Here is a 25,257-nt window from a genome sequence, read left to right on the forward strand (position 1 = left end):
TTACCTTTTCTTCATCTTCTTCAACTTAGAACATCAATTTACTTCATCCAATTTTATCACTTTTTTTCTTGGCTATTGCTTTTCTTTGTTTTTTTTCTTCTTTAATCCTCTCTTTTTTTTTTGGAAAAAAAAAAACCAAAAAAAACAAATGTGAATTCCATTATTCGATTGATTAGTGAGTACTATGAAACTCCAATTTTTATTCTTATTTTTGGTCTGAATATAGAATTTCATTACCTTGTTTTAGTAATATGAAAGTTGAATTGACTTTTATCTAGTGATGATTTAGTGGCGGAAATAGTGTTGTAATAAGGAAGCATCATGGGAGGCGACGTTGAAGGCGACAATGAGCGCTACTTTTGGAGGATTTACAACAAAGATGAGTAATGAAGGTCGAAGAAGAAAGAGGGAAAAATGAAAATAAAGCTAATAAAAATTAAAAAAAATGAAAATGAACCTAAAAATTAAAAATAAAAAGAATTTAATATGTGTCAAATAATCATTGATGCATGGTGACACTTCTTTGCTTGCAATTGAGGTTGGGTGAAAATGAGATATCTATAACACTTTTAAATTATTTAATGGGAAAATAGGACACCCACAAAATTACGGTGTGTTTTTGAGAATTCGAGACAACTTCAATACTGACTTTATGTCTTTTCTCTATCTTTCACCATACTAATGCATATATTAAATCCTTGAGAAAAGACTAAAGTCACCATTGAAGTTGTCCCAAATTTTTAAAAGGACACCTTAACTTTGCAACCGTCCTATTACCCACTAAACAATTTTGAATAGATATAATTATATCATTTTTCGTCCATCTGACATAGAGAGTGGTGTGCACTCTCTCAAAGAGAGTGAACAGTCTAAAATAACTAATATAATTTTATTTTTACAAGTATTTTATTATAAGATATATTTTCTTATTTTTCTTATCATTTTAACTTTTTTATTTTTTCTCTTTCTTTTCAAAAATTCATTGTCAACTCCACTCATTGAAGCTTCTTACTTTCAACTTCATCATTTTTATCACAATTTCACCTTCCTTCTTTTTTTATTACTATTAGTTTTATTCTCTTTAGTTTTAAAATTTTATCTAAATATTTTCTTATATTTTGAACAATTCGATAAACTCATTAGATTTCAAGATGATTAGGAAGTATCATATAGTTTTTTTACTCGATTTCAATTAAGTTCTTTCAATTTTTGAGGAATTAATTGATTCTTATCATTTCTAATATATATGAAAAATGAGTAATTAATAGTACCTTCAAAATTTTAAATTTTCTTACAAAAATAATTAATTTTGTTATCAATAATTCAATAAAGTCTAAATAATAGTATAAATTTTATAAAGAATATGACCGGAGAAGAAGAAGAAGAAAAAGAAAAGAAAAAAATAGAAGTGAATTTCAATTTGACATGGGGGGGTGGGAGGTGGATATATGTTCAAAATTATTTAGTGAGGTAATAAAACAATTGCAAAGTTAATGTGTCTTTATGAAAAATCCGAGACAATTTCAATATTCACTTTATGCCTTTTCTCTAAATCTTTTTACATGTCTAATATTTAAAAATTTATTAAATTAATAATACACTTCTTAACACACAAAAAATGAACTAGTTATACGTAACATGGAATAAGTACACCAAACAAATTTACGGATATACAAAATTAATATGTATATTTTTGCCCTACCAAATGACGGCATTGCATAACACTCGGAAAAACAAACGGAATCCGACAAATGTCCACTGAGACACCAACGTACAAGAGAGAAAGAGGAAAAAAGAAAAAAGAAAGAAGAAGACTTTACAAGATTTGACCAATAAACTTGTCTTCATAGTTGTCTTTGCTTGACTTTCACTCCTATACCCTTTTCCAGAATCGCCACATATAGTCAAGAATCTCAAAACCCTCTAAAGAAAAAGTACAAAAGATCACATTTGTAGCTTCCTTTCACCAAAAAGAACATATTCTTGATCCTACCATTAATGGCTGCTGCTGTTCCAGTTCAAAGGGTTCAAAGAAATGAAGGTTTACCCACTTCTACTACTTCAGTTGTTCCTCAAAAGAAATTGTCTAATTGGTTGCCCTTGTTGGTTGGTCTTGTGGTTTTAGTTGAAATTGCTTTTCTGGGTCGATTAGATATGGCTGAAAAAGCTAATCTTGTTAACTCGTGGGCTGATTCATTTTACAAGTTTACTACATCAACTGGTAAAGTGAGTAGTATTAGTAGTAATGGTGATGATGACCCTACTGGGTTAGTTGACTTGAGCGATGAGGTTGATCAAGATTTGGTACCTGGGAGCTGTGAGGAATGGCTGCTAAAGGAGGATTCCATGGAATATTCTAGAGATTTTGACAAAGATCCAATTTTTGTTCATGGTGGAGATAAGGTTATATTGTTTTTCATGTATTAATGTATATACTTTCTATTTGCTAAGAGATCGAATTAGCTTTTGAGGTTGAGTTAGGCCATATGTGTGGAGCAACATTCATCTCAATTTTCATTTTCGATGTTGGCCCCCCTATATATTGTCTACGCTTTAGTTAACGAGATTTGGGCTTGTGGGGACTGGGGAGAGTGTTTAGAGTCCCACATTGGATATTGGGATGAGTCTCGTTATATGATGTTGGACAATCCTGATCGTGTGAGCTAATTTTTGAGACTATTGAACTTTTTTCTTATCAGGATTCAAATGAAATGAGCCGGAATAGGGCAGAATGAATATAGAGGGTTAGACCCCAATAGTATGGGAGACGGTTGATTTTTTTGTTTTTGTTTTTTGGAGCATTTCTTTAGAAGATGTCTGCACCTAATATGGATTTTTGTTGGCATTTATGTTTTGGTATTTACTTCATTTAAAATGCATTATAAACTGTTTGCCTATATGTCTTTGTCTGTTCTAGACATGAGGCTTGATAGATGGAAGAACATAAATTTGTAGTTTTAAATTATGTTTTGGCATTTTGAAGCTTGTATGCAGAAGATACTGACAAATTGATGGGTTCTTGTTACATGTTTCTTTTAAAATGCGTACATCCCTAAACCAAATACTAAATAACCTACCAATTATAGATCAATCAATATGCTAAGCTAACACATCCATGGTGGTGATCTGGTTTTTGTTCTTTTATCATGGTTACAGTAAGATTTGTTATAAAGTACTGGCTTTTCCAAAGCCTATTCCATATGGGTAAAGATACTAATGGATTTTATATACAAGTGGGGGATAAAATATGTGGAGGAACCATGAGTATCTTCTTTTCTTTTACCTTATTCCTTCATTAAATCAAGTACTGGCATGTAGGTGAGAGCAGGTAATAGTTATCTGGTTACCGTCTTTCTTCTTGAATGTTTTTGTTTTTACCATATTAGAGATCTGATGGCCATTCTTTCATAATCTAGGATTGGAAGTCCTGTGCCGTGGGATGCAAGTTCGGAGGGGATTCTGATAAGAAGCCTGATGCAGCATTTGGAACAACACAAGAGGCTGGCAAAGCTGGCGTGCTTCGGTCAATGGAGTCAGCTCAATACTATCCTGAAAATGATGTTGCTATGGCACGACGGTGGGTAAGCACATCTTGAAAAAGACTTAAACATTCCTACCTACACGGTGCTCCTGAAAGATAATAGCCTTTGCCGGAGATCTTTTTTTTTCTCGCTGTTAGTTTCTGGCAAGAGCTTTTAACATTGTGAATGCGAAAAGCAGTTGCATTTTGCTCAAAGAAGAGCTAAATCCAAATAGAAGTGTGAACTTATGCTTAGTCCCTTAGGCCTATCATGCTGTGAGATAATTGCCCCAGCTGACTAGTAACACCTTTATTGAAGAAATAATTAGGTAAATAAAAACATTCTCTCTTTGACAACTTAAGCTTTCAGATGAGATGGTCACACTCTGACCACACTTAAACATGATATCAAACAAGCAAAGGTTCTGCATTTGTCTAACCGTACCACTACCAACGAAGAATATCCATGTGCTTAACTCATGAAAAAGATCAAGGCTCGCAGATTGGGGTGGTGGATGGTGGGGTATTGAAGACATAAATTATCAAAAATGTGGTCTCACAAACAATTTTAGCTTTTAGATGAGATGGTTCTATACTTCAACATCCACAATGCAAAGAACAAATGACTGTTATTCTCTTATTTTGCATAGAATTAATAATACCTTGAGCTTATCTGAATTCCTCCTCTTTAACTTATCCTAGGTTAAGCAGCTTGCCTGGCCACCAACCACACAAAACAAACTACTTTGAAAGGAGCCTTGATTTTACTTGGCAATTTTCTTTTTTAGTACTCAATGACATTTTCTTTCGTTATGCATATAGCAATTCGATAACCATGCTAGATCACATATTTTAAGGTTTAGGCAAAATGGGATGTAAATGCCATGTTCCATGGATTTCTGAGACATTAATTTGTATGAAGGTGAATTCTGGATGCATCAAGTGACTTATTTAGAAATATGCTCAACTTATTGGAAGAAAAACGCTTAATACCTACATATACTTAAAGCCAAGCCACTTTCCACAACAGAGGCCGGACAGGTTGTCTACAAATGCTTTGATCATAAATTGGTGCAGGGAGACCACATGCACACAATAATTTTAGGATCATATTGTGGTTATAATATAAATTGTAACTCTTTCATATATTTTTCTTAATCTTTATATCTGTTTTGAGAAATCATTAAACAACTTTATAATTGTTTCTCCTGTTTCAGAAGGGGATATGATATTATAATGACAACAAGCCTCTCTTCAGATGTTCCTGTTGGGTACTTCTCTTGGGCCGAGTATGATATAATGGCTCCAGTGCAACCTAAAACTGAGAATGCATTAGCAGCTGCTTTTATTTCTAATTGCGGTGCTCGCAACTTCCGGTTGCAAGCTCTTGAAGTTCTTGAAAGAGAAATGATCAAGATTGATTCTTTTGGCAGTTGTCATCATAATCGGGATGGAAATGGTCAGTGTCTTTCCATTATACATGATGATATATTGATGGTGTCTTTTTCGAAGTAGTTACCATTAAGGAGCTCATTGTCTAAAAAGTATTACTCCTTCCTTTTCAAAAAGAATGACCTCCTTTTAAAAAGAATGACCTCTTTTTTTTTTTGGTAACATTTTAATTTTAGATTTCCACGTGGCATGTTTAAAGCCACAAGATCAAATGACAGATTTGTACATTTGACCTAACTTTAATTTAGGACCACAAGATTCAAAAGTTTTCTTTATATTATTAAACTCCATATCAAGTCAAACCAGATCATTCTTTGTGAAAGGAGTCACTCTTCCTCAATTGTCATACATTCCTTCAAAAATAACTGGAAGTACAAACCTTATATTTGTTTCCTTGCAAAATGTGCTCATAAACACATAAAGGGTCGTTTGGTAGGGAGTATTAGGAGGAATAGTTCACGTATTATGTATGGTATTATTTAGTACTATGTTTGGTTGGAATTTGGGCCTATATATGATTAGTTATACACCCTATATGGTATTATATGATGTATTACTAATACCTTCCATTTGGAGGTATCGGTAATATATAGGATTTAATATCACGTGATAAGTCTATGTAAAGACAAAACTATTCCTCAAATCATTTTAATTATTTTGTTTATTTTCTTGATTTTATGTTTTATATTTGTACTAGTAAATTTATTTAAAAAAATTAGCTTATTAATCATTTATAGAGAGTTGTTTGTTACTAAATAAATCAAATACAAATCAATAGAATATTTGAAATGTGTGTTGTTTAGCATTTACTAACTGAAAAGACAAATAATTCACAACACATGACGTTTGTGATCTTTATTGAATGTATATGTATTTGTGTGGTTTTCTGATTATTTGTATTTTGAACCATTTCTAAAATTTCATACATATTAAATTTACAACTTACAGTTTTTATATGTAAATGGAGATGGTTTATTCAAAATTTTACTATTGTTTATCGTTTTTTTGGTTTTAAAATTAGATGGTTTATCCTTTTTTAAATTAAAAATTGATATTTTGTTAGTGATCAATTTATTAAGATGATAATTATCCTCGTATAATTCAAGTGAAAGAATAACAAACATGACAACAAAACTTTTTTTTCTTAGAAGGCCATAAAAAAATAAAATTGTCCGACAATTATTTACCTTGACCCAATCACATAATAATTTAAGGGTATAATCGGAGAAAAGTTTTTCTTATAGAATTTTAATCTGAACACAAGATGAGGTGAGAAACAATGAATCAAACACTTGATAAAATTAAACCCCGCATTACTAATTTCTACACTAATTACTGCATTACTATTCCTGCATTACTAATCCCTATGTTGTTAATCTTTGTACCAAACACCCCTAAATCCTCTAAAGGTCTTTCTGGAAAGCTACCTTGTAAAGCTACCTTGTAAACAAAACAAACACTTGTTTATTTGTCATAAGCCATATAGGGGTTAGTAATGCAGGGTGTATTTTTTTTTTTAATCAAGTGTTTGGTTCATTGAATCTGGCCTCATCTTGTGTTTGGATTAAAACTTTATAAAAAGTTTCTTTCCAATTATACCCTTGCATTGTTATAAGATTTTCTATTTTATGTAATCCGTCAATAGATAATTGAAGAACAATATTATATTTTTATGGCCTTCTAAGTAGCTAGGAGAAGAACGATTTTGTTGTTATGTTTGCTATTTTCTCACTTAAATTATTTGAGGGTAAACAATTGTTATCTTAATAAATTAATCACTTAAAAAGTTAATTTTCAATTTAGAATAGATAGACCATCTACTTAAAAATCGAAAAGTCGGTAAATAACAATAAAATCGAATGAATCATCTAAATTTACATAGAAAAAAATTGCAAGTTGTAGTTTTAATATGTATGCAATTTATAAATTGTTCAAAATAGACACAATTAGAAATCACATATAAACCAACAAATAATATATTCAATTACGATCACAAACCTCATGTGGTGATATAGTTGCCTTTTTCAATTTGTAAATGTTTAAACAACTTACATTTCAAATATTGTATTGATATGTATTGCAATTATTTATTAACAAACAACTGTGTAAATAATAAAATTTGTAAGCTAATTTATTTAAATAAATTTACTTGTATCAATATAAAACATAAAATCAAGAAAACAAAATAAAATGATTTGAGGGATATTTTTTTCTTTACATAGATAATCCTATGGTATTAAATCAAATGTATTACTAATACCAGCGCATGGAAGGTATTAGTAATACCTTCTATAATACCATGTAGGGTGTATAACTAATCCATGGATTAGTTATACTTAAACCCAAAAATTCTACCAAACATAGTACTAAATAATACCATACATAATACATGGACTATTTCTCTTTATACCTCCTACCAAACGACCCCATAGTGTAATTACGAACCAGTGTTGTGAAAAGCGCAAAAAAGCGCGCTTCAAAGCGAGGCGACACCAGTGCACTTTTTTCTCTTGAGGCGATGCGATCTGAAAAAAGCGCTCGCTTCAGATAAAGAAGCGAGAAGCGACACTAAGGCAAAAGCGCAATAAAGCGCGCTTTTTATAAAAAAGCGACAATTAGTTTTTTTTTTAAAACTAGTCTTTTTTAAAAAAAATCTGAAATATACAATATAACTTAATTTTTCTTTCACGACTCTTCTTTCGCTTCTTCTCTCTTCACAACCGCGGCTGAGACTGTGTCTCTCTTCACACCTCGACCGCGACTACAGGTAAGTTTTAACCGATGTTTATTAGTTCATCTCTGTGAGTTCCTTTTCTCCTGAAATATACAATCTTCGCCTTTGCTTCATCTCTGTGAGTTTCTTTTCTCTTCACGATGCGACTGCTGTAGTTTTTTCTTCTTCTTCTCTTCATCTCTGCTGTGATCTTCTCTGTTTCTGTTCACAATTACTGACTGCCTCCTCTGTTTTTTTCAATTCTTTTGCTTCTTTTTTTCGTTTTTATTTTTTGATCAATGTGTATGCTAGCAGCTCTTTTTTTTATTTTTTGACACTTCTGATGATGAAGAAGATGATGACCAATTATAACCCTTGGTTATGGCACTTGAAGAGTTTGAGGATCTTGTTGAAGAATAGGAGTTTGAGTATTTGTGATTTAATTATGTTTTTGATTTTTTGCTTTATATGTTATTACTTATGAGTATTATTGACTATCTATTTTCTTTTAATCTAAGACTATATTACCTCTATTTAGTTATTTAATATTTTTTTGTTTTTATACTAAATGTCGCTTTTTTTTAAAAAAGCGCGCGCTTCGCTTCACGCTTCTCGCTTCTGTGAAGCAAGCCCTCGTCGCTTTTTTCCGCTTCTCGCCTCCCAAAACACTGTTACGAACACAATATTTTGTTATACATGTATAATTACATAGTTCAATCCTTTAAATTTTAAAAATAAAAATTAATTATCATCAAAATTAAACATTTATTATTTTTGACAAATATATGTCTATATAAGAAATATTACTAAATTTTTATCTATAATAAGTATAGATACGTATTATTTTTTAATAATGTAGTATTAAATAATTATAGATTGATAACTAATATTATAAAAAAACTGGTCTATAAACTTCAAATAGATAATATTCTAATTTAATTAATGAATATTCTAAATAAGCACACATTTTGGAAGAATATTATGGATTGCATGTTTGATTAAAAATTAAATATTTGGAACCCTACACCCTCCTACGTGAAAAGCTGAAATAGAAGTATCTATGTAGCACCACAAAAAAATTAGAATTTTCTTATAATTTATTTATTTTCAAAACTTGCCTTCCTTTCCTCTCATAAAACTTCGTAACCGTCACCACCATCTTACAAATTAAGCCTCCACCATATCTTCTATATGTATAAATATAAGCCCTTTTGAACTTACGTGAGCAACTGATCGCCAGATAGAAAAACTAGGCCAAACTTAAGTTTAACCAACTAATACCACAATGAAATGTTGGGCCAAACTATGTGAGTTAGTTGGATCTATGTATATATAACAGTTATACGTTGAGATTTTTCTTTTTAGTTTTGGAATTGTGGATGCTTCTCCTTTAATTCTGTGTACTTGCACTATTGCATGCATTAGTCTACAGTTTTTCCATAATCTTACTCTACCTTTGGTGATTTGAGTTGATGATTTTCGATGATTTTCTTTTGTCTAGGAGTGATATAATATAAGTTGAAGATCAATATCATTTATTAAAGCTTTTAATTGATATATGAAGTACATATTGTTGGATTTTAAAAGGTGTCAATGACATATGAAGAGTTGCGATTTACATAAAAGTTGTGACTTTAGTGAAGAGTTATGACTTTTATGAAAGGTTGTGGCCTTTCCAAAGGATTGTAACTTTTCTAAAGAGTTGTGACCTTTACGATAAGGCACAATAAGCATTTGTTCACACTACCCTTTGTTGTCTATAAATAGAGGGATTTCCTCTCATTTTAAAACAACAAAAATTCTAAACTACTACTTCTTCTGCACAATTAAATATTCCTGTACTTTGTTTCTGTTGAGTGACTCACTTACACCATTGTTTTTTATCAATACACTAGTGAATTAAATCGTTTATCTTGAGAGGATCTATTTCTTTAAACCTCGGGTACTAGAGGGGAATAATTGCCATAAGGGGACATTGTGCATTTAATGAGTGTAACTTTTTTCTCTCTCTTTCATTCTATTGTTATAGATCCTGAAATGTTTTTTATATCATTAATTTACGCTTATGGTATTAATTACTGTTTTTGAGTACATGCTTTAAACTTTGTTGTTTATGTTTCTTAAAGTTATTGTCATAAGTATTTGTTAGTACAAATTAAATAACACACATTAATTGAGTGTTCACGCAAGTTCTCTACTGAAACTTTTTTTGAAGGTACAATAAAAATATTCCTTAAAGATCTATACTACCATCTCTCGAAGATAATTCAAATTTGGTATATGCCATTGTAAGGACATAAAGAACTTAAAAGCCTTATCACACCTTGATGTGCGAAGTGAACCAGGAAAACAAGAAAAAAATTAATAAACTTCTGACATGGCTTCAAGGATGTCGGATGACCTATAGAGGAATATCATTAGGCTGGAGCCTCTTTTAATCCCAAAGACATAGATAACTACACAATAAATTAATTGCTCATATTAAATATGAAGTATGGATAAATTCTCACATTTACTGCAAGTTGTATATACTTATCTTAAAATAATAAATGTGTTTCTCGACACTACAATTGGAATAGAAGTATAGTTTCATATTGAACACCGTCACTCTGGTATGCTGGTTTAAAAAGCATCCAAACAAACTGAATAGTTTTGTGTAATAATTTTCCCTTTCAAGTATATGTAATAAGTCAAATTTTTGTCCAATATGATACATTCTCTCTTTAGTTTTTCATTTTAATAATTAGTTATGATACATTTAAATGAGGAACTTTAAAATGATATATATAAAGCAAAATGTAGGGCTTAACTTTCTACACGTTAAAATTAGAATCCCTTTTTTTTTGAAACCGGTAACATTTGTATTTCATTTAGTACTTAGGTAGTGTTGAGAAACCGTATTTACAAATGTAGAAAGGATGTATAATCTATCCAAAAGCTGAACGAAATATAAATGGATCCTAAAATATCTATGATTGACTTAGTTACATTGGAGTAGAAATTTGTACACCAAAAGCAAAACAACAAAATACACTTAAGCTTTACTTCTTGCTGGTTGTTGTTCCTATTCTCAAAACATCTTTCGTTTCTCTCGGTCCATATAGTCCACCAAATACTAGCAGTGATCATCCTTCATGTTTCTCTGAAAATCTGCCCCAGCTACTCAGTAAAGTTGCAATGCAAGAAGAGATGTCTCACTAGCCTTACCACATAAGGAACATCTGTTGCATAGAGAGATTCCTCTCTTGGCCACATCATCCAATGTCAAAACTGCTTCATTGGATAGTAGCCATGTAAAGCATGCCACTTTGTGTGGCACTTTAATCCTCCAGATTTGCTTCATAGGCCATTTGAAGTCTTGAATGCCACCAGGACTTATCTGTTTGTATCCTTCTTTCACCTTGTAACTACCTTTGTTGTGCCCCTGCCACCATAAATAATCCTCTCTTGTTTGTATACCTTGAAAATTCTCCAGAAACTTAAACAATTCAAGTATTCTGGGAACTTCCCAGTCATTCAGATTTCTTCGGAGGATCAGATCCCAGCCTTGTTGTGTCTACATGTTTTGTTGGTGTTGAGCAAAATGTAAAGATGTCAGGAAAACGATCTTTGAGGCTCATACCATCCAACCATTTATCAAACCAAAAACTAGTTTTTCTGCCATTTTGTACCTTGACAGTTGACTGATTACTGAGAGAAGGCCAAAATATTCTGATGGATTTCCAAAGGCTAATCCCATAGGGGTACTTTCCTCCTTGATTACCCATATATTTAGCTCCTCATACTTGTTGTTGATCACCCTATACCATAGTGCTTGGTCCTCCTGATGGTAGCTCCATAACCATTTCACCTTTAGAGCTTTGCTACGGTTTTTGAGATTCTTGATACCTGATCCACCTTGCATCTTACTTCTGATGATATTCTTCCACTTGACTAAATGAAAGCCTTTTCTTTCCTTATTTCCTTGCCACAAGAAGCTTCTTCTAATTTTGTCCAAACGAAGATAGATAGCATATATGTAGGGAGAGCATCCAGAACAGAGTTTATCAGAGTTAATCTACCTCCCAAGGAGAGGAGGTATTGTGATCTCCATCTGGCTAGTTTCTTTTCACATTTCTTCAGTATTGGGTTCCAAATGTCTATGGCTCCAGACTTTGCCCCCAAAGGCATGCCCAAGTATACTGATGGCAGAGTACCTGTCACTCCTCCCAAGGTTTGTCAGATGTGTTCCATATCCGGAATGGCTTTTGTTCCTGTTTAAGTCCAGATATGCTTCAAAGTTGACTAGTATAAGTCTCAAAATCATCACTTGCTCCTCCTCAGCCCCACAAAAAATTAGTGTATCATCAGCATACTGTAGGTGTGTGATCTCCATACTATTCCCAGCAATCTTACTGACTTCAAATCCCTGTATTCTTCCTGTTGTCTTGGCTATCTTCAACATATTGTTAAGCCCCCCTCCGTAGCTACGATGAACAGGAAGGGTGATAAGGGATCCCCTTTCCTGATTCCTCTGTGTGCACTGAAAAAGCCTTCAGGAGACCCATTTAAAATATAATTATCCCTTCACCGACATTTATTTGTTTATTAGAAAATTTAATATCTCAAGTTGATGTTGAGTTGATTCCCCCAAAATATCAAATAGTAACACTTTCCGGTAGCAAAAGGATAAATTATAAAGATGTTATAATTATCATTTTCCTTTATGACTGATAGGTTTTAAGTATTTATTTTATAAAGTCTGTGATATTAAATTTCCGTGCAAGGCGTGGGTAATTTTACTAGTTGCCAAATAAAAGAAAGGGATAGTTGTTTTTGAAACAAACTACAAAGGAGAATGTCCTTTTAGTCTATTCTAATGGATTACTTCCTCCTTTCGAAAGGAGGAAGTAATCTATTAGAATAGAGTTGAAAAGCAGACATCTCCTGTAAATTAAACACAGTGCAGGCATAAAGAGAATTCTGCTTTGCAAATTGCAACTCATTCGAATAGAGTTGAAAAGAAGATGGCTCCAAAGCTTTAGTCTAGTGGTAACTGGTAAGAGTGCAGCGTATAATGTTTGGGTTAGATGCATATCACAGTTTGGGCCTTCCGATAGATAAAAGCCTGGTATTTAAGTGGAAAGAGTAGAGGGTCTGGCTCGTTATCTACTAGTTTCAAATCTTGCGCTATTGACCATTGGGGTTTTTCCAGTTATAAGAAAAGAGTTGAAGAGCAAATCTTTTCCTGTAAAGTCATAATGGGAAGCTATACCTTGATTTGTTGGAAAGAGAAAAGGTAGTCTGGATAAATCAAATATTTGGATGCGGAACATCTTCATGCATGCATGTAAGATTAATTTTACATTGTAGCCTTTTAACTCTCACTTATCCTCTTTGTTTGTGGCAGTGGACAAAGTGGAAACTCTCAAGCGCTTTAAATTTAGCTTCGCTTTTGAGAATTCTAATGAGGAGGATTATGTCACTGAAAAATTCTTCCAGTCTCTGGTTGCTGGTATTAACTCTTGACTGTTAACTTTTATTCTGATTTGTTCACTTAGTTTCCAATGTATCTATTACTATATCGAAAGTCCCCATCCCTCTATATTGATGCATTTTTTTTTTGTTTTTCTGCAATGCAATATTTGTCACAAAAAACCTTGAAGATATTAGCTTTAAAGTGTGCCATGCAGAACAAATGTTGCAAAAAAAAACGTATACTTGTGAGTACCTTTTGGTACTTCAAATATGTTTCGTATCTTGATTTGTATATTCTGGTACAGCGCACAGATGCTCAGCTCTTGCTCATTTTGAGAAGATTTAGAAATTTCGTTGAAATGATCTTACATGAATTATCCTGGTTTAACCATTTTCTTTTGTCTTCCTGGGTTTATTATTTTTCGCAAATTACTACTTCGGAATTAAGATTTATGGTGCTCAACTCTGCTGATCAAAGCAAGTTCGTATAAACTTGCAGGATCAATCCCTGTGGTGATTGGTGCTCCAAACATCCAAGAGTTTGCTCCTTCTAATAATTCACTTTTACACATTAAAGAGCTGAAAGATGCTGAAAGCGTTGCCAATACTATGAAGTACCTTGCAGCAAATCCTAGTGCATATAATGAGTTGTTAAGGTATGCTCAAAAAGTGGTGCTTTTCTTGCATCAAATTCTTATTTGATCGGCGTTCCTCTTGATTTTAAGTGTTTTTTCTGTCCTAAATCAACTCTTTTTTGGTTTATCTTGAAGTTTTATCCGCTCTCAAAAAAAACAACTTTTTTCCAACATCTTTCTGTACTTTTTAAATATCTTTTCACTAAGAAAGTAACAAAGGCTTGTCTCTATAGTTAAATAACTTTTACTACCTTGTCCTAGTTTTCAACGTAGAGATATATTATTTTGGACAAATTAGAACTCCTGAATAGGGATGAATTGAGTCTCGGTCTGCCGCTCCCCTTAGGCTTGCTGGAGTTGTGATTGACCCTCTCCATACAAAATTTATTAAAGGTTTCTTAAATTTCCTGGTTCTGGCTAACAAGTGACTTGTTTTGATTATATAGGTGGAAGGTTGAGGGACCATCTGATTCTTTCAAAGCCCTGGTTGACATGGCAGCAGTCCACTCTTCATGCCGTTTGTGTATCTTCTTAGCAACAAGTATTCGGGAGAGAGAAGAGAAGAATCCAAAATTTAAGAAACGTCCCTGCAAATGTACCAGAGATTCAGAAACTGTATATCATGTATATGTGCGTGAAAGAGGGAGGTTTGAGATGGAGTCCATTTTCCTAAGGTATTTTCTGCCATGACTACAACTAACATATTATATATATATGTGTGTGTGTGTGTGTGTGTGCGCGCGCGCGCGCGCGCGCGCATTTTCATCAATGTCCTCTCTGATTCTTTGAGGAAATGTCTCAAAATTTGAGTTTTTTTTTCACTAAGTCATTAATGGGTTGCATTGTTTTGTCTAACGATTGTAGCATGAGTGATGATTCAACTTTCTAGTCAAGGTTATGTAATATATGGCATTTCAAAATGACATTCTGTTGGTAAAATTGACGTGTATGTTTTTTGGGGTAGTTTGCTTCGTACTCAATCTTAGGTGATATGAAGGCATATTGTAGGTGAAATGAAATTGGTTCTGTTTATATGGTTAGTATGTACCATTTAAGAGTCAAAAAGTGTTGTTGGGAATGAAGGAGTATTGTGAAAGTTGAGTTTATGGTGCAGAACTTAAAGGTATAGGGTGGTTAGAATTGCTTTACAGGAGTCATATTTACCTTGATATAGTGTGAGTTTAATATTTGCCCTTACATACATGGTAGTTCAAAATTAGCTATATATTATACATGGTGCTTTAAAATGGTGAAGAGGGGGGGGGGGGTTGGTTAATAATAGGTGGCATTTCTTTTGTTTTCAAAGCATAAATTGTGCTCCTTCCGTATTATTTTATGTGACACCATGTCAACTGACACCGTGTCACTTGACACGGTGTTTAAGAAAAAAAAGGACCTTTTGAAACTTGTGGACTAAAACCAACGTGTGGTTGTAAATCATGTCATTAAGTGTAAAAGGGAATCATAAAGTCAAATTGTTTCTAATTATAGTAAGGGGACACTCTTTTTGGACGGACTAAAAAAGAAAGGGTGCCACATAAAGTTAGATGGAGGGAATAACTTTTAATAGGGAAAACAGTTTCTTTTAGCCAATAATGGCAAATTTGGGGCATTTGGTTACAAACAAGACACTGTTGAAACGAAGGGTAAAATTACTTCATATCGAATATGTATTAAGGGTATATTTGGCCCCTTAACTTTTAAATTATTCAGACTGTCCAATAAAGTCCAACTGGTTAGTGTTGTGGGCGCCATGTTTTGGAGCTTTGGTAGTAGTGGTGGTAGGTTTGAGTATGTACTAACTTCTCATTTCTCCACTAAAATTGGACAATAAAGCTACTACAAAGCTGCTCTTAGATATGTCTAGTATGTATCATAATCTCAACGTTTGACTAGTCTTGTTTATTTCTTGATTAAGTTGATATATAGAATGAAGCAGCAACGTTCCAGAAAATATTTGGTAAATGGTGTTTGGTTCCCACTAATTATGCCACTAGCTGGATCATTAGCATGTTGAAGTTTGGGGGATCAGACCATGAAAAACAAATTTGAAACCGTTGTCACTATGTGAATTCTCTCTTGCACTTTTCCTTTGTCGTGCTGAGCATGTACAACTGTTTTCATGTCTCTTTCTTACAGCTTACCTAACTATTGATGTAATATTTCAATCAACGTCATTGCTGGAACCTTTGCAGGTCATCTAATTTGTCGTTGGAGGCTTTTGAATCTACAGTAGTGTCAAAGTTCAAATCTCTAAAGCATGTTCCCATTTGGAAAGAAGAAAGACCTGAAATACTACGCGGAGGAGATGAACTAAAACTCTACAGATTACATCCTCTTGGCATGACACAACGACAAGCATTGTACAACTTCACATTCAAAGGAGACACTGATTTTAGGGATCACATTGAAAGCCACCCATGTGCAAAGTTTGAAGCCATATTTGTTTAAGATCATGCCAAAAAACAGTGGGTCTCGACAGCAGCTTGTTGTAAGCCAATGGCTTAGTGCTCATTATCCTTACAACCTACCCCCATTGTCTACATCATTCTGGTTACAAAATTTTTGCAGTGTAAAATGTTGTTATCCTGTTGATTAAGGATTTGATTATTACAAGGACAGTCTAATTTTGGGTGGAAAATTCTCACTTTTTACATTTTCAAGGAAAAAGAAAGGGAGAAAGCTACAAACATTTAACCTTGCATTGTTTGGGAATTTTCCCTTGCAGGATGGTTCTAGTTGCTCAATTTTGTGTAATGACAAATGCAAAAACTTCTTTCTGTGTGTCGGGTGGATGGATGATGAGTAAACCTCTTCCTCTTTTTTTCAAATGGAAAAAGGGTAAAAAGGCCTCTAACCTATTGGATCGTATAATATACCCTCGGTCTCAATTTATGTTTTGTTGTTTGTCTTACACAAAATTTAAGAAACATTAAAGTTATTTTAGCATCTGTTGCTAAACAACAAAATTTATTTACCTCGATCTTACTTGAGAAAAAATTGGTCGTTCCTTTCTTAAAATTTATTCTATCTTATAACTTTTATCAGCTCTGTGTTGCAAAATGTGAGATCTATCATTCATCAATGATTTATCAACAACCAAGAGTCCAACGTCAATGTATAACATGTATATGAAATAATCAAGGGAATAAATGAACTAATAGCATTTACTTCTAGAAAATAATCATCATTCTTCCCAGAATGCCGGCCTTGATCTTCAATAACTTGTTTCTTGCATTATGAATGTAGTATGGAGGCATCTATCTTCTAGCTGACTCCAAAAAATGTCAGTCTGGCAACCTCTTTGCACCTTAAAGAATACTAGGATTCCATAGTGAAAAAAGCCTTTTCAAAGCTATAATCAATGTCTGCTAATGTTAGACAAGAAAAGTGCATTAGATATTTAACGTTTTCCATTACCTTAGTCCTCCATAACATTGATATCCTTGCGTGCTGTAATCTTCTGCACATAACCTGTAGCGACAAAGATTTTGTGTTAAAAAAAAACCAGATTGCTCCACGATCTTGAGAACAAGCTGAAACTTCTTTGCTGATATAAAGTGAGTTTTTGGCCAAATACATCCCTAATGTATACCAAGACTACATCTTTAAAAGATAAACCGTAAACAAAGAAGTTCCTTCACACTTTTGGAAATGAGCATGTTTCATTCTGCCATAACCCATGGTAATAGACCTAACAGAACCTGAAAAGACACAGACAGGGCAGATGACATTCGGAAATAAAATTACAAGCTTAGCAACTCCATTCCAGATACACTGATCCTTAACTACAAACAGAAAACTTCAGAGATGCTTGAAGTTGGTACTTACAACACTGGTAAACCACTAGACTATCCTTTCAACTGATACTATAACTATTGAGTTGTAATTGAGCATGATGAAGATGAGGCTTCAAGAGAATGATCTTTCAAATTGTACTAGAATGTTACTGTTAATTAAAAAGTCTGGCCAACTCATCCATTTCACAGCTACAGGCTACTGGCCAAGTTGAACAATTAGGACATGTTGCAGAAATGCAACATACACACAGTAATCAATATATATATATAAAGCTGAATATAGAAAAGCTGATGTGGCATGTCTATATGACCTCCATTTCAATTTATTTTTTCTCTCAATTTTTGAACATTTTTTTTTAAATAATAATGTTCTAAATACATCTAATGCATCTATTAACTTACAATTAAAGAGGACAATGAAATTTTTTTACATAAATGATATTTTTATTGTTCTAATGGAATATGAAGAATTGTAACGGTTGTCAATAACTTATTACAATCAAATAAAAAGTATAAAATAGGAGAGCACATAATCTGAAAGTAACAAATAAAATTCCAATTTCATTGCAAAAAAAATAAATTACTACTTCATGTAAATCAAGAATTTTGATTTGTCTATACAAATGAAGTTATGCATGAGAGCACATAATCGAAAAGTAAGTTGACGAAATAGAAGAATTATTGCAATAGAAGATATACTACTTCAGGTAATTGAATTTTTGAAAAGTTTTATTGCCTCAAATAAATAAAAAATTTATTTGTTGTACAAATGAAGTTAGACAAGAGGATATGAAGGTAAATTAACAAAATTGAAGAATCATTCCACAAGAAGATTTACAGCTTCAGGTAAATCAAAATTTTGATTTGTTATATAAATGAATTCATTAGAATATACTTGTGCAAGTTTAATCATTTTATGCCAACGAAAATTATATCAACGGATCTATCAAAATTGTACAATGAAATTCTATATAAAAATTAAATATACCAAAGATCGAGAAACATCTAAATGTCCTCTAATATTCAGTTTGTAAATCGTAAAAATAATGTCTGATGTATAGTTTTCTAATTTTATTCTCTTTTTTTTTTCACAAATAAAAAGTGAATAAAAAGATAAAATAAGAAATAGTAAGATTAAAAAAAAAAGATATTAGTAAATTTTTTCTAATAGTATAGAATAAATTTATGTGATATAATTAGGAAAAAAATAAAGAGATGAGGCATGACATTGCAACTTGCAAGATAAAAGGAAGAAGATATATAGTAGTGAACTGAGTAAACAGTAAAAGGGAGGTAAAGAAAAAAAAGGAAAGAATTTTTTTTTAAGTAACTACATACAATAAAAATAAACACAAGAAAGGAAAACAAATGTAAAAACGTTACCCAAAAAAAAATTGTTATTTTAAATTATTTTTCCGTAACTACTTCTCTCTCTTTTTTCTTTATTATATAACATCTTAAATAGAAGAATATATATATATATATATATATATATATATCATATTATAAATGCGAGTAAATTATATTATATTAAGTAAAAAATGAAAGGAAGAAAGTAACTAAAATAAAAATAAACACAAGAAAGGAAAACAAAACGTTAGTTTTTTTTAGTTTTTCGTTAACTACTTCTCTCTCTTTCTTCTTTATTATAACACATTTTAAATAGAAAAAAATTTATAAATATATATATTGAACTTTCAAAGAATATATATACATATATATATATATATATATATTATAAATTCATTGAATTTACTTTTTAGAATTTTTTAAAAGTATAATACATTAGAGAGGAATTTAAGAAAAAGTGACAAATTGTAGTGACGTGGGGACTAGGGAGAGAGACAAACATGATATTTGAATTTTATTTCACTCATTTTATGGATCAAAAGAAAAAATTGTAATGAAGAAAACAAATTTCAATAATAATAGTAAATTGTGATATTAAGGAGCAGAGATAAATAAGATTTTCTCTTTAAATTTATAAAATAGAAGATAAAAAGACTAATTTAAGAAAAAATATTAGTAAATTACAGTTATGATGAGGAGAGATAAAAGCAATAAATTATAGTAAAAGTAAGAAAGAGAGATAAATAAGGTAATACTTTAATTATGTCATATATTAAATTATATACTATTTTATAATTTCTATTGAGTTTTTAACATAAAATATATATAAGAAAAATATTTAAAAATCAAGAAAATGGATAACTTCTTTTGAGTTTTTTTAGCATAAAATATAAAGGAGAAAAATATTTAAAAATCAAGAGATATCTTATTTTTATCAAAGAACTTATTTATTTATATTTTTTTAAAATGGAGTCTGTGAATATTAACAGAAATATTTAATATTTGCGTTTTTCTTCAAATTTATAAATCAAAAAAAAGAAAACAATTAAGAAAAAAGGAGCTTTTTGTGAATAAGAATAATTATTTATGGTTATACAGAAGAGATATAAACAATTTATTTATTTATATAGAGAGAGAGAGATTGAGAGATATACAACCCCAATTACATAAAGAATAAAGTATTTAAAGAAACTAATAATTTGAGGCATTATATACTTTAACAAAATACATATAACAAATTTGGAAAAAACTTTCTAAACAAACTTTACCAGAATGCTCATAGAAATAAAGTTGAGTCCTTTTTACAAAAAAAAAATCAGAAAAAAAGTTTATTATTATAACATATGCATTTAGATGAGAAAAATAATCACATCTTTTTAAGTTATCACGTGTCTTCAAAGCATTAAGATAATCATAGTTTCTCAATTTATAAAACAAATTAATTTAGTAAATTATAACAAAAAAAATGTAAATTAGGACTTTGACAAACAAAATATGAGATTTCTACATTAGAATTAAAATTATAATTTAAATTCTACAACGTTTAAGAAAATTAAAAGAGAATAGTAACAAAATTAAGCATGATAGTAAGGAACAAAAATAAATAATATTATTATTTCTATAATCTTTTTTTAAAAATAGAAGGTAAAAGAAAGGTTTAAGAAAAAATGATAAATTGTAGTAATGTGAGGAGAGGGACAAATAAGGTATTTGAATTTATTTTTTTTACTGATTTTATAAATCAATAAAAAAACTTTAAAGAAGAAAATTTTCTTCAACAATAATTATAAATTATGACAATAAGGAGGAGAGATCAATAAGATTTTTGATTTTTAAAAATTATAAAAATGTAGAGGGTAAAAAATCTAATTTAAGAAAAAATATTAAATTATAGCAATGATGAGAAATGATGAAAAAATAATTAATTGTAGTAATGATAAGATGAGAGATAAACAAGGTAAATGTATTTATTGTAATCATAATATAAGAAGAGTACTATAACTATATTTTAAAAAAAAACTAAATTAGATACTATTATAACTTCTTCTGAGTTGTTAATCATAAAATATAAATTAAAAAAATATTTAAGAGTCAAGAAAAAAGAGAAAAAATAATTATTATGAGTCTTCATCAAAGAGAAATTTTATTTATTTATTTGCATATTTTACGGATCAAGAGAAAAAAAGTTAAAAAAGAACTTTTTGAATAATAATAATATTTAAATCTATTTTTTCTTCAAATTTTATGAATCAAAAGAAAGAAAATAATTAAGGAAAAAGAATAATTAATTAGGATGATAAAGAGGAGAGATAAATAAGATTATTATTTTAAAAACTAAAATGTAGAAAAAATAATAAATTATAATAGTATGATTAGGAGAGATGAAAAATATTTAATAGATTGTAATAATATTAAGGAGAAAGATAAATAAGATATTTTATATTCTTTTTGTGAATATTATAAATCAAAATAAAGAAAAAAAATTAAAAATTTGACAATAAAGACAAGTGATAATTTTGACCAAAGTGAGGTATTGCATCATTCTTTTATATCAATCTTCAACTATAACTCAAAAATTTAATCAAAATAAAATTTATTTTCATATGATTATATTTAAATTTATTTTCATAATTATACATGAATGTTTTTTGTGAAATTATCTCTTTTTATTTCTTTTTAAAAGTCAAACACTTCCGATAATATATTTAATATTATATATATTTTGTAATTTTAAATTACGGTTATAATCAATAACAAATAATTCATACAACGTCGTTATTGTTACATTATTTAATTTACAATTTAATAATAACTAAAATTTGAAATTCAATCTATTTGAGTTTGAAAATTATAAACGATCCTTAAAATATTTTTAATATTCAAATATTAAAATAAAAATAAAAATATTTGATTAAATTTTTTATCATCGCGCAAAGCGCGAAAAAATTCACTAGTTAAAAAATAACCATGAACATATTAAAATTCGTTTCACCAGTATTATTCACCAAAAAGATTCAGCCACGCCAACAAATTTAAAAGTTCTGTAATAACTTATTCAACCACATTCTATTTTTTAAGAAAATTATCTGAAACTCCAGTAAAATGCAGAAAGTGGTAAAACATGCCAGAAAATACAAAAACCACTGAAATACTTTCGGAGTATGTAGAGAGACCTAAGTCGATAAGAAATTAACCATAAACAGTTCTTCATACCAAATACTCCTAATCAGCAATATTTTCTTCATTACAAAAATAGCAACTCTTTTCTCCTAATTGACTGTGTACCCATAATTTTTCTTTCCAATCAACAATGGTGAAGCAGGCTGATGTTTTAAGAAAATGTCACATCATGCACGGGATTTTGTGGGGGTCTGTTGCGGTAAGGTAACGGAAGGATGAGAACAACTGAATTTAGAATATTACAAGGATGCTTTTTGTTCAAAAGTATATTTCAAGGATGTAATCCAAGTAGTGCATATACAATATGGATGTTTTTGGTCAAAAACTCGACAGAGCTCTCATTATGAGAATCTGTAGACTTGCTAGGAATTGAGACATGGTTGTTATTGTATACAGACACAGTAAGTTAATATCATTTTAGTGCATCTGCTTTTAGACATGAAATTAATATTTAGGTACTCTTCACAATTTATACTACATAAGAATATAAAGCTTACTGCATACTACTGTATACAAAGAAGCCTTGAATGAATGAGTATGCATTCCATGCTTTTTAAAGTAAAGAAGAACAGAGAAGCCAAATAATGATCATGAAAATATAATGCACACAGGAAATAAGAGTAAGGTGCTTGCACCGATTCCAAGGCAAGGTATGCATTTACAGATGGTCTCCTGCCCTCGTTTATTGTAGTAACTTACAAACCCCGTTCCTTGGCAACTCCGACATTTTCCAGTCCACTCATAGACGACTTCCTTGCAATCCTAAAGTAGCAATAATTACCAAAGGGCTTTCATCAAAAAATAAGAATGAACAAAGAAAACTGACAAACATAAACCAGTGAATATCTTTAGTGTTCTCTTGTAAACATGTTCTTTACGTAGACAAAGATATTACACTGTGATAACAACTAGCATACTCATTCCTGCCAATATTTTTAGTAGTCTAGTGGTGGATAAAATTTGAAAAAGATTAGACTGTATACTGACCAATCCTGGTCGGTAACTCTATAAAAGAAGTTAAATTACAAAACCAAAAGTTAGTTCAGAACTCAATAGAATGAGACAAAACCGGGGTAATCTAACTGTGCAGTTCACTCAAATTGAGAACTCATCAATACGCTGCAATGTCAAACTAGTTTAGGTCACTATTTTTAGTTTCACCAAAGGTGATGCCTGCTAACTCGAATGGATCCAGGTTCAAATTAGTCTCAGCATAAAAAAAACTTCTCATTAGTCTAAAATAAGGCAAATAATATAAAGGATAAAGAGAAATGAAGACCTGTATTTGGGGATCACAGCAAAGTCGACGGTCAATTTCGTCGGGCGAAACAGGACAAGTGTCAGGATAATTCATGGGAAGAGGAAGAGGTTCACTATCATCGGCCAAGTATGTAGCTCTCTCGGTTGCGCGACCAAGGCTTTTCCCAGGCATTAATTTTAGTATTTTGGTGTTACTCGCCGTTCGCTTCTCCACCGGAGAAGTGCCTTGAAATTTCCGGAGCCGGCGGAAGCGACATCAGCACCGACGAAGTTGAAAGAGGAGGAGGATGGGTCAGAGGCGGCGTTGCAACGAATAGAGATGGTGTTAGAATGAGGAAATGAGAATGTAACAATGGAGAACTTGGGAAGGGTGACAATGGAAGTAGGGTTAATTGGCAGCATTCCAAGCTGAAAGAGAAAAGGAACTGAAAGTGTCCTTGGTGTAATTTTAATTAGTATATATTAATTAAATTAATAATATAATAATGGAATCAAAAATATTCTTATTTTGATCGAAATTAGTGTTACGATACAATTTTATCAAGGACGTTATACGCCTTGCACTATATATATATATATACACATTTAAAATACTCTATTAAATAATGCAGGGATAAAATGTCATTTCAAAGATTGATATCGTTACAACAATTTCGGTCAAAGTTTGAATATATTTCAGACCTTTTCTCCTAAAATATATAAGATTTCTATGAATATTATATGATATAGAACATGTTTATAGAAGATTAATATTATAAATTTAATATCATAAATTATGAAAATATTTGACACTGAGATAATTATCGAGTCTAACTAAAAAATAAATGATTTGCAATGTGAAATATCAAGTCAATACTACTAAAATAAATGAAATTGAAAATATAACATAAGTTTTAAATTTGAAAAGAAATTTAATGTAATACTTTGATGTCAATTTTCAACAGAACCTACATTAATGTGATTTAAAAGAACATAAAAACGTAAATATATAACCTTATCTAACAAGAATTTTCCTTCAATTAAAAAATTAGAATACTAACAAAATTATGCTAATAAAATAAATAAATAAAACAGATACTTGGAGAAATGACATAATATAAAATAAAAAAAGACATTTTTAGAATGATAAAACTAAAAAAGAATTTAGAATAATACTCCATGTTTCCCAATTTATGTGACACATTTCAAATGTCAAGATTCAAACAAATCTATCTTTGACCGTAAATTTTTCATGTGAATTATTAATTATTGTGATTTATAGTACTTTTTATGTAGTTATCGAATATATATAAATTTCATTTAAAAAATATAAAGATTTCCTGAGCAAATTATCAGTCAAACTTAAATTGGTTGACTCTCGTAAAGCGAAATGTGTCATATAAATTGGAATAGAGTGAGTAAAATTTAAGATTAAATTAAATCAAAAAATAAAAATAATGAATTAAAAAGTCATCGGCTTGTAATTACATCATGTAATTAACAACACTTCATAGTCCCTCACTGAGAATTGAAGAGTGTAATTACCCCATGTTAATTACACCTAATAACCTGCTAACCAAATAATTACATTACCAACCAAATGTAACGACTCAACCCGCTAGTGATATTGTCTGCTTTGGGCCTACGCCCACACGACTTATTAATGCATCACTAGTTGGTAATGTCTACTTACATATATACCCAACATCTATTTGATGTTTTGTCGATGTGAGAATTCGAATCTTAACCTTGGTTGTCACATACACCCTCTCTATAGACTGAACGTCATCGTTGAGGTTTGCCCCACCATATGGAATTTGCCTAGACTAAGCACTGAGATTTAATGTGTCTTATCGAAATTTTCCTAAACTTAATTGAACTTTGGCCCATATCGAAAAGGCTTATAGAGGA

General features: G+C 30.9%; 2 protein-coding genes across 4 annotated transcripts; one reads left to right on the forward strand and one right to left on the reverse strand.

The window, feature by feature from the left end:
• Positions 1-1,706: 1,706 nt before the first annotated feature.
• LOC107002790 (putative fucosyltransferase-like protein) lies at positions 1,707-16,559 on the forward strand. Its single transcript, XM_015200957.2, has 7 exons — positions 1,707-2,403; positions 3,417-3,577; positions 4,738-4,979; positions 13,075-13,179; positions 13,642-13,798; positions 14,224-14,451; positions 15,973-16,559. Exons 1-7 carry the CDS (start codon positions 1,999-2,001, stop codon positions 16,226-16,228), a joined length of 1,554 nt encoding a protein of 517 aa, XP_015056443.1. The 5' UTR covers positions 1,707-1,998; the 3' UTR covers positions 16,229-16,559.
• A 269-nt stretch (positions 16,560-16,828) lies between these two features.
• LOC107032535 (protein disulfide-isomerase SCO2-like) lies at positions 16,829-23,801 on the reverse strand. Of its 3 annotated transcripts, none has more exons than XM_015234144.2 (4): positions 23,387-23,801; positions 22,743-22,869; positions 17,198-17,251; positions 16,829-17,087 (listed from the first exon to the last, which is right to left on the reverse strand). In XM_015234144.2, the coding sequence occupies exons 1-3, from the start codon at positions 23,537-23,539 to the stop codon at positions 17,199-17,201; spliced, it is 333 nt and encodes a 110-aa protein (XP_015089630.1). In that variant the 5' UTR covers positions 23,540-23,801; the 3' UTR covers positions 16,829-17,087; position 17,198. The 3 variants fall into 3 exon arrangements, with proteins under 3 accessions (XP_015089630.1, XP_015089628.1, XP_015089629.1); XM_015234142.2 differs by having other exon boundaries at positions 16,829-17,098; XM_015234143.2 differs by having other exon boundaries at positions 16,829-17,122.
• Positions 23,802-25,257: the final 1,456 nt, after the last annotated feature.

The sequence above is a fragment of the Solanum pennellii genome, chromosome 10 (assembly GCF_001406875.1).
Source record: "Solanum pennellii chromosome 10, SPENNV200".
Taxonomy (NCBI): domain Eukaryota; kingdom Viridiplantae; phylum Streptophyta; class Magnoliopsida; order Solanales; family Solanaceae; genus Solanum; species Solanum pennellii.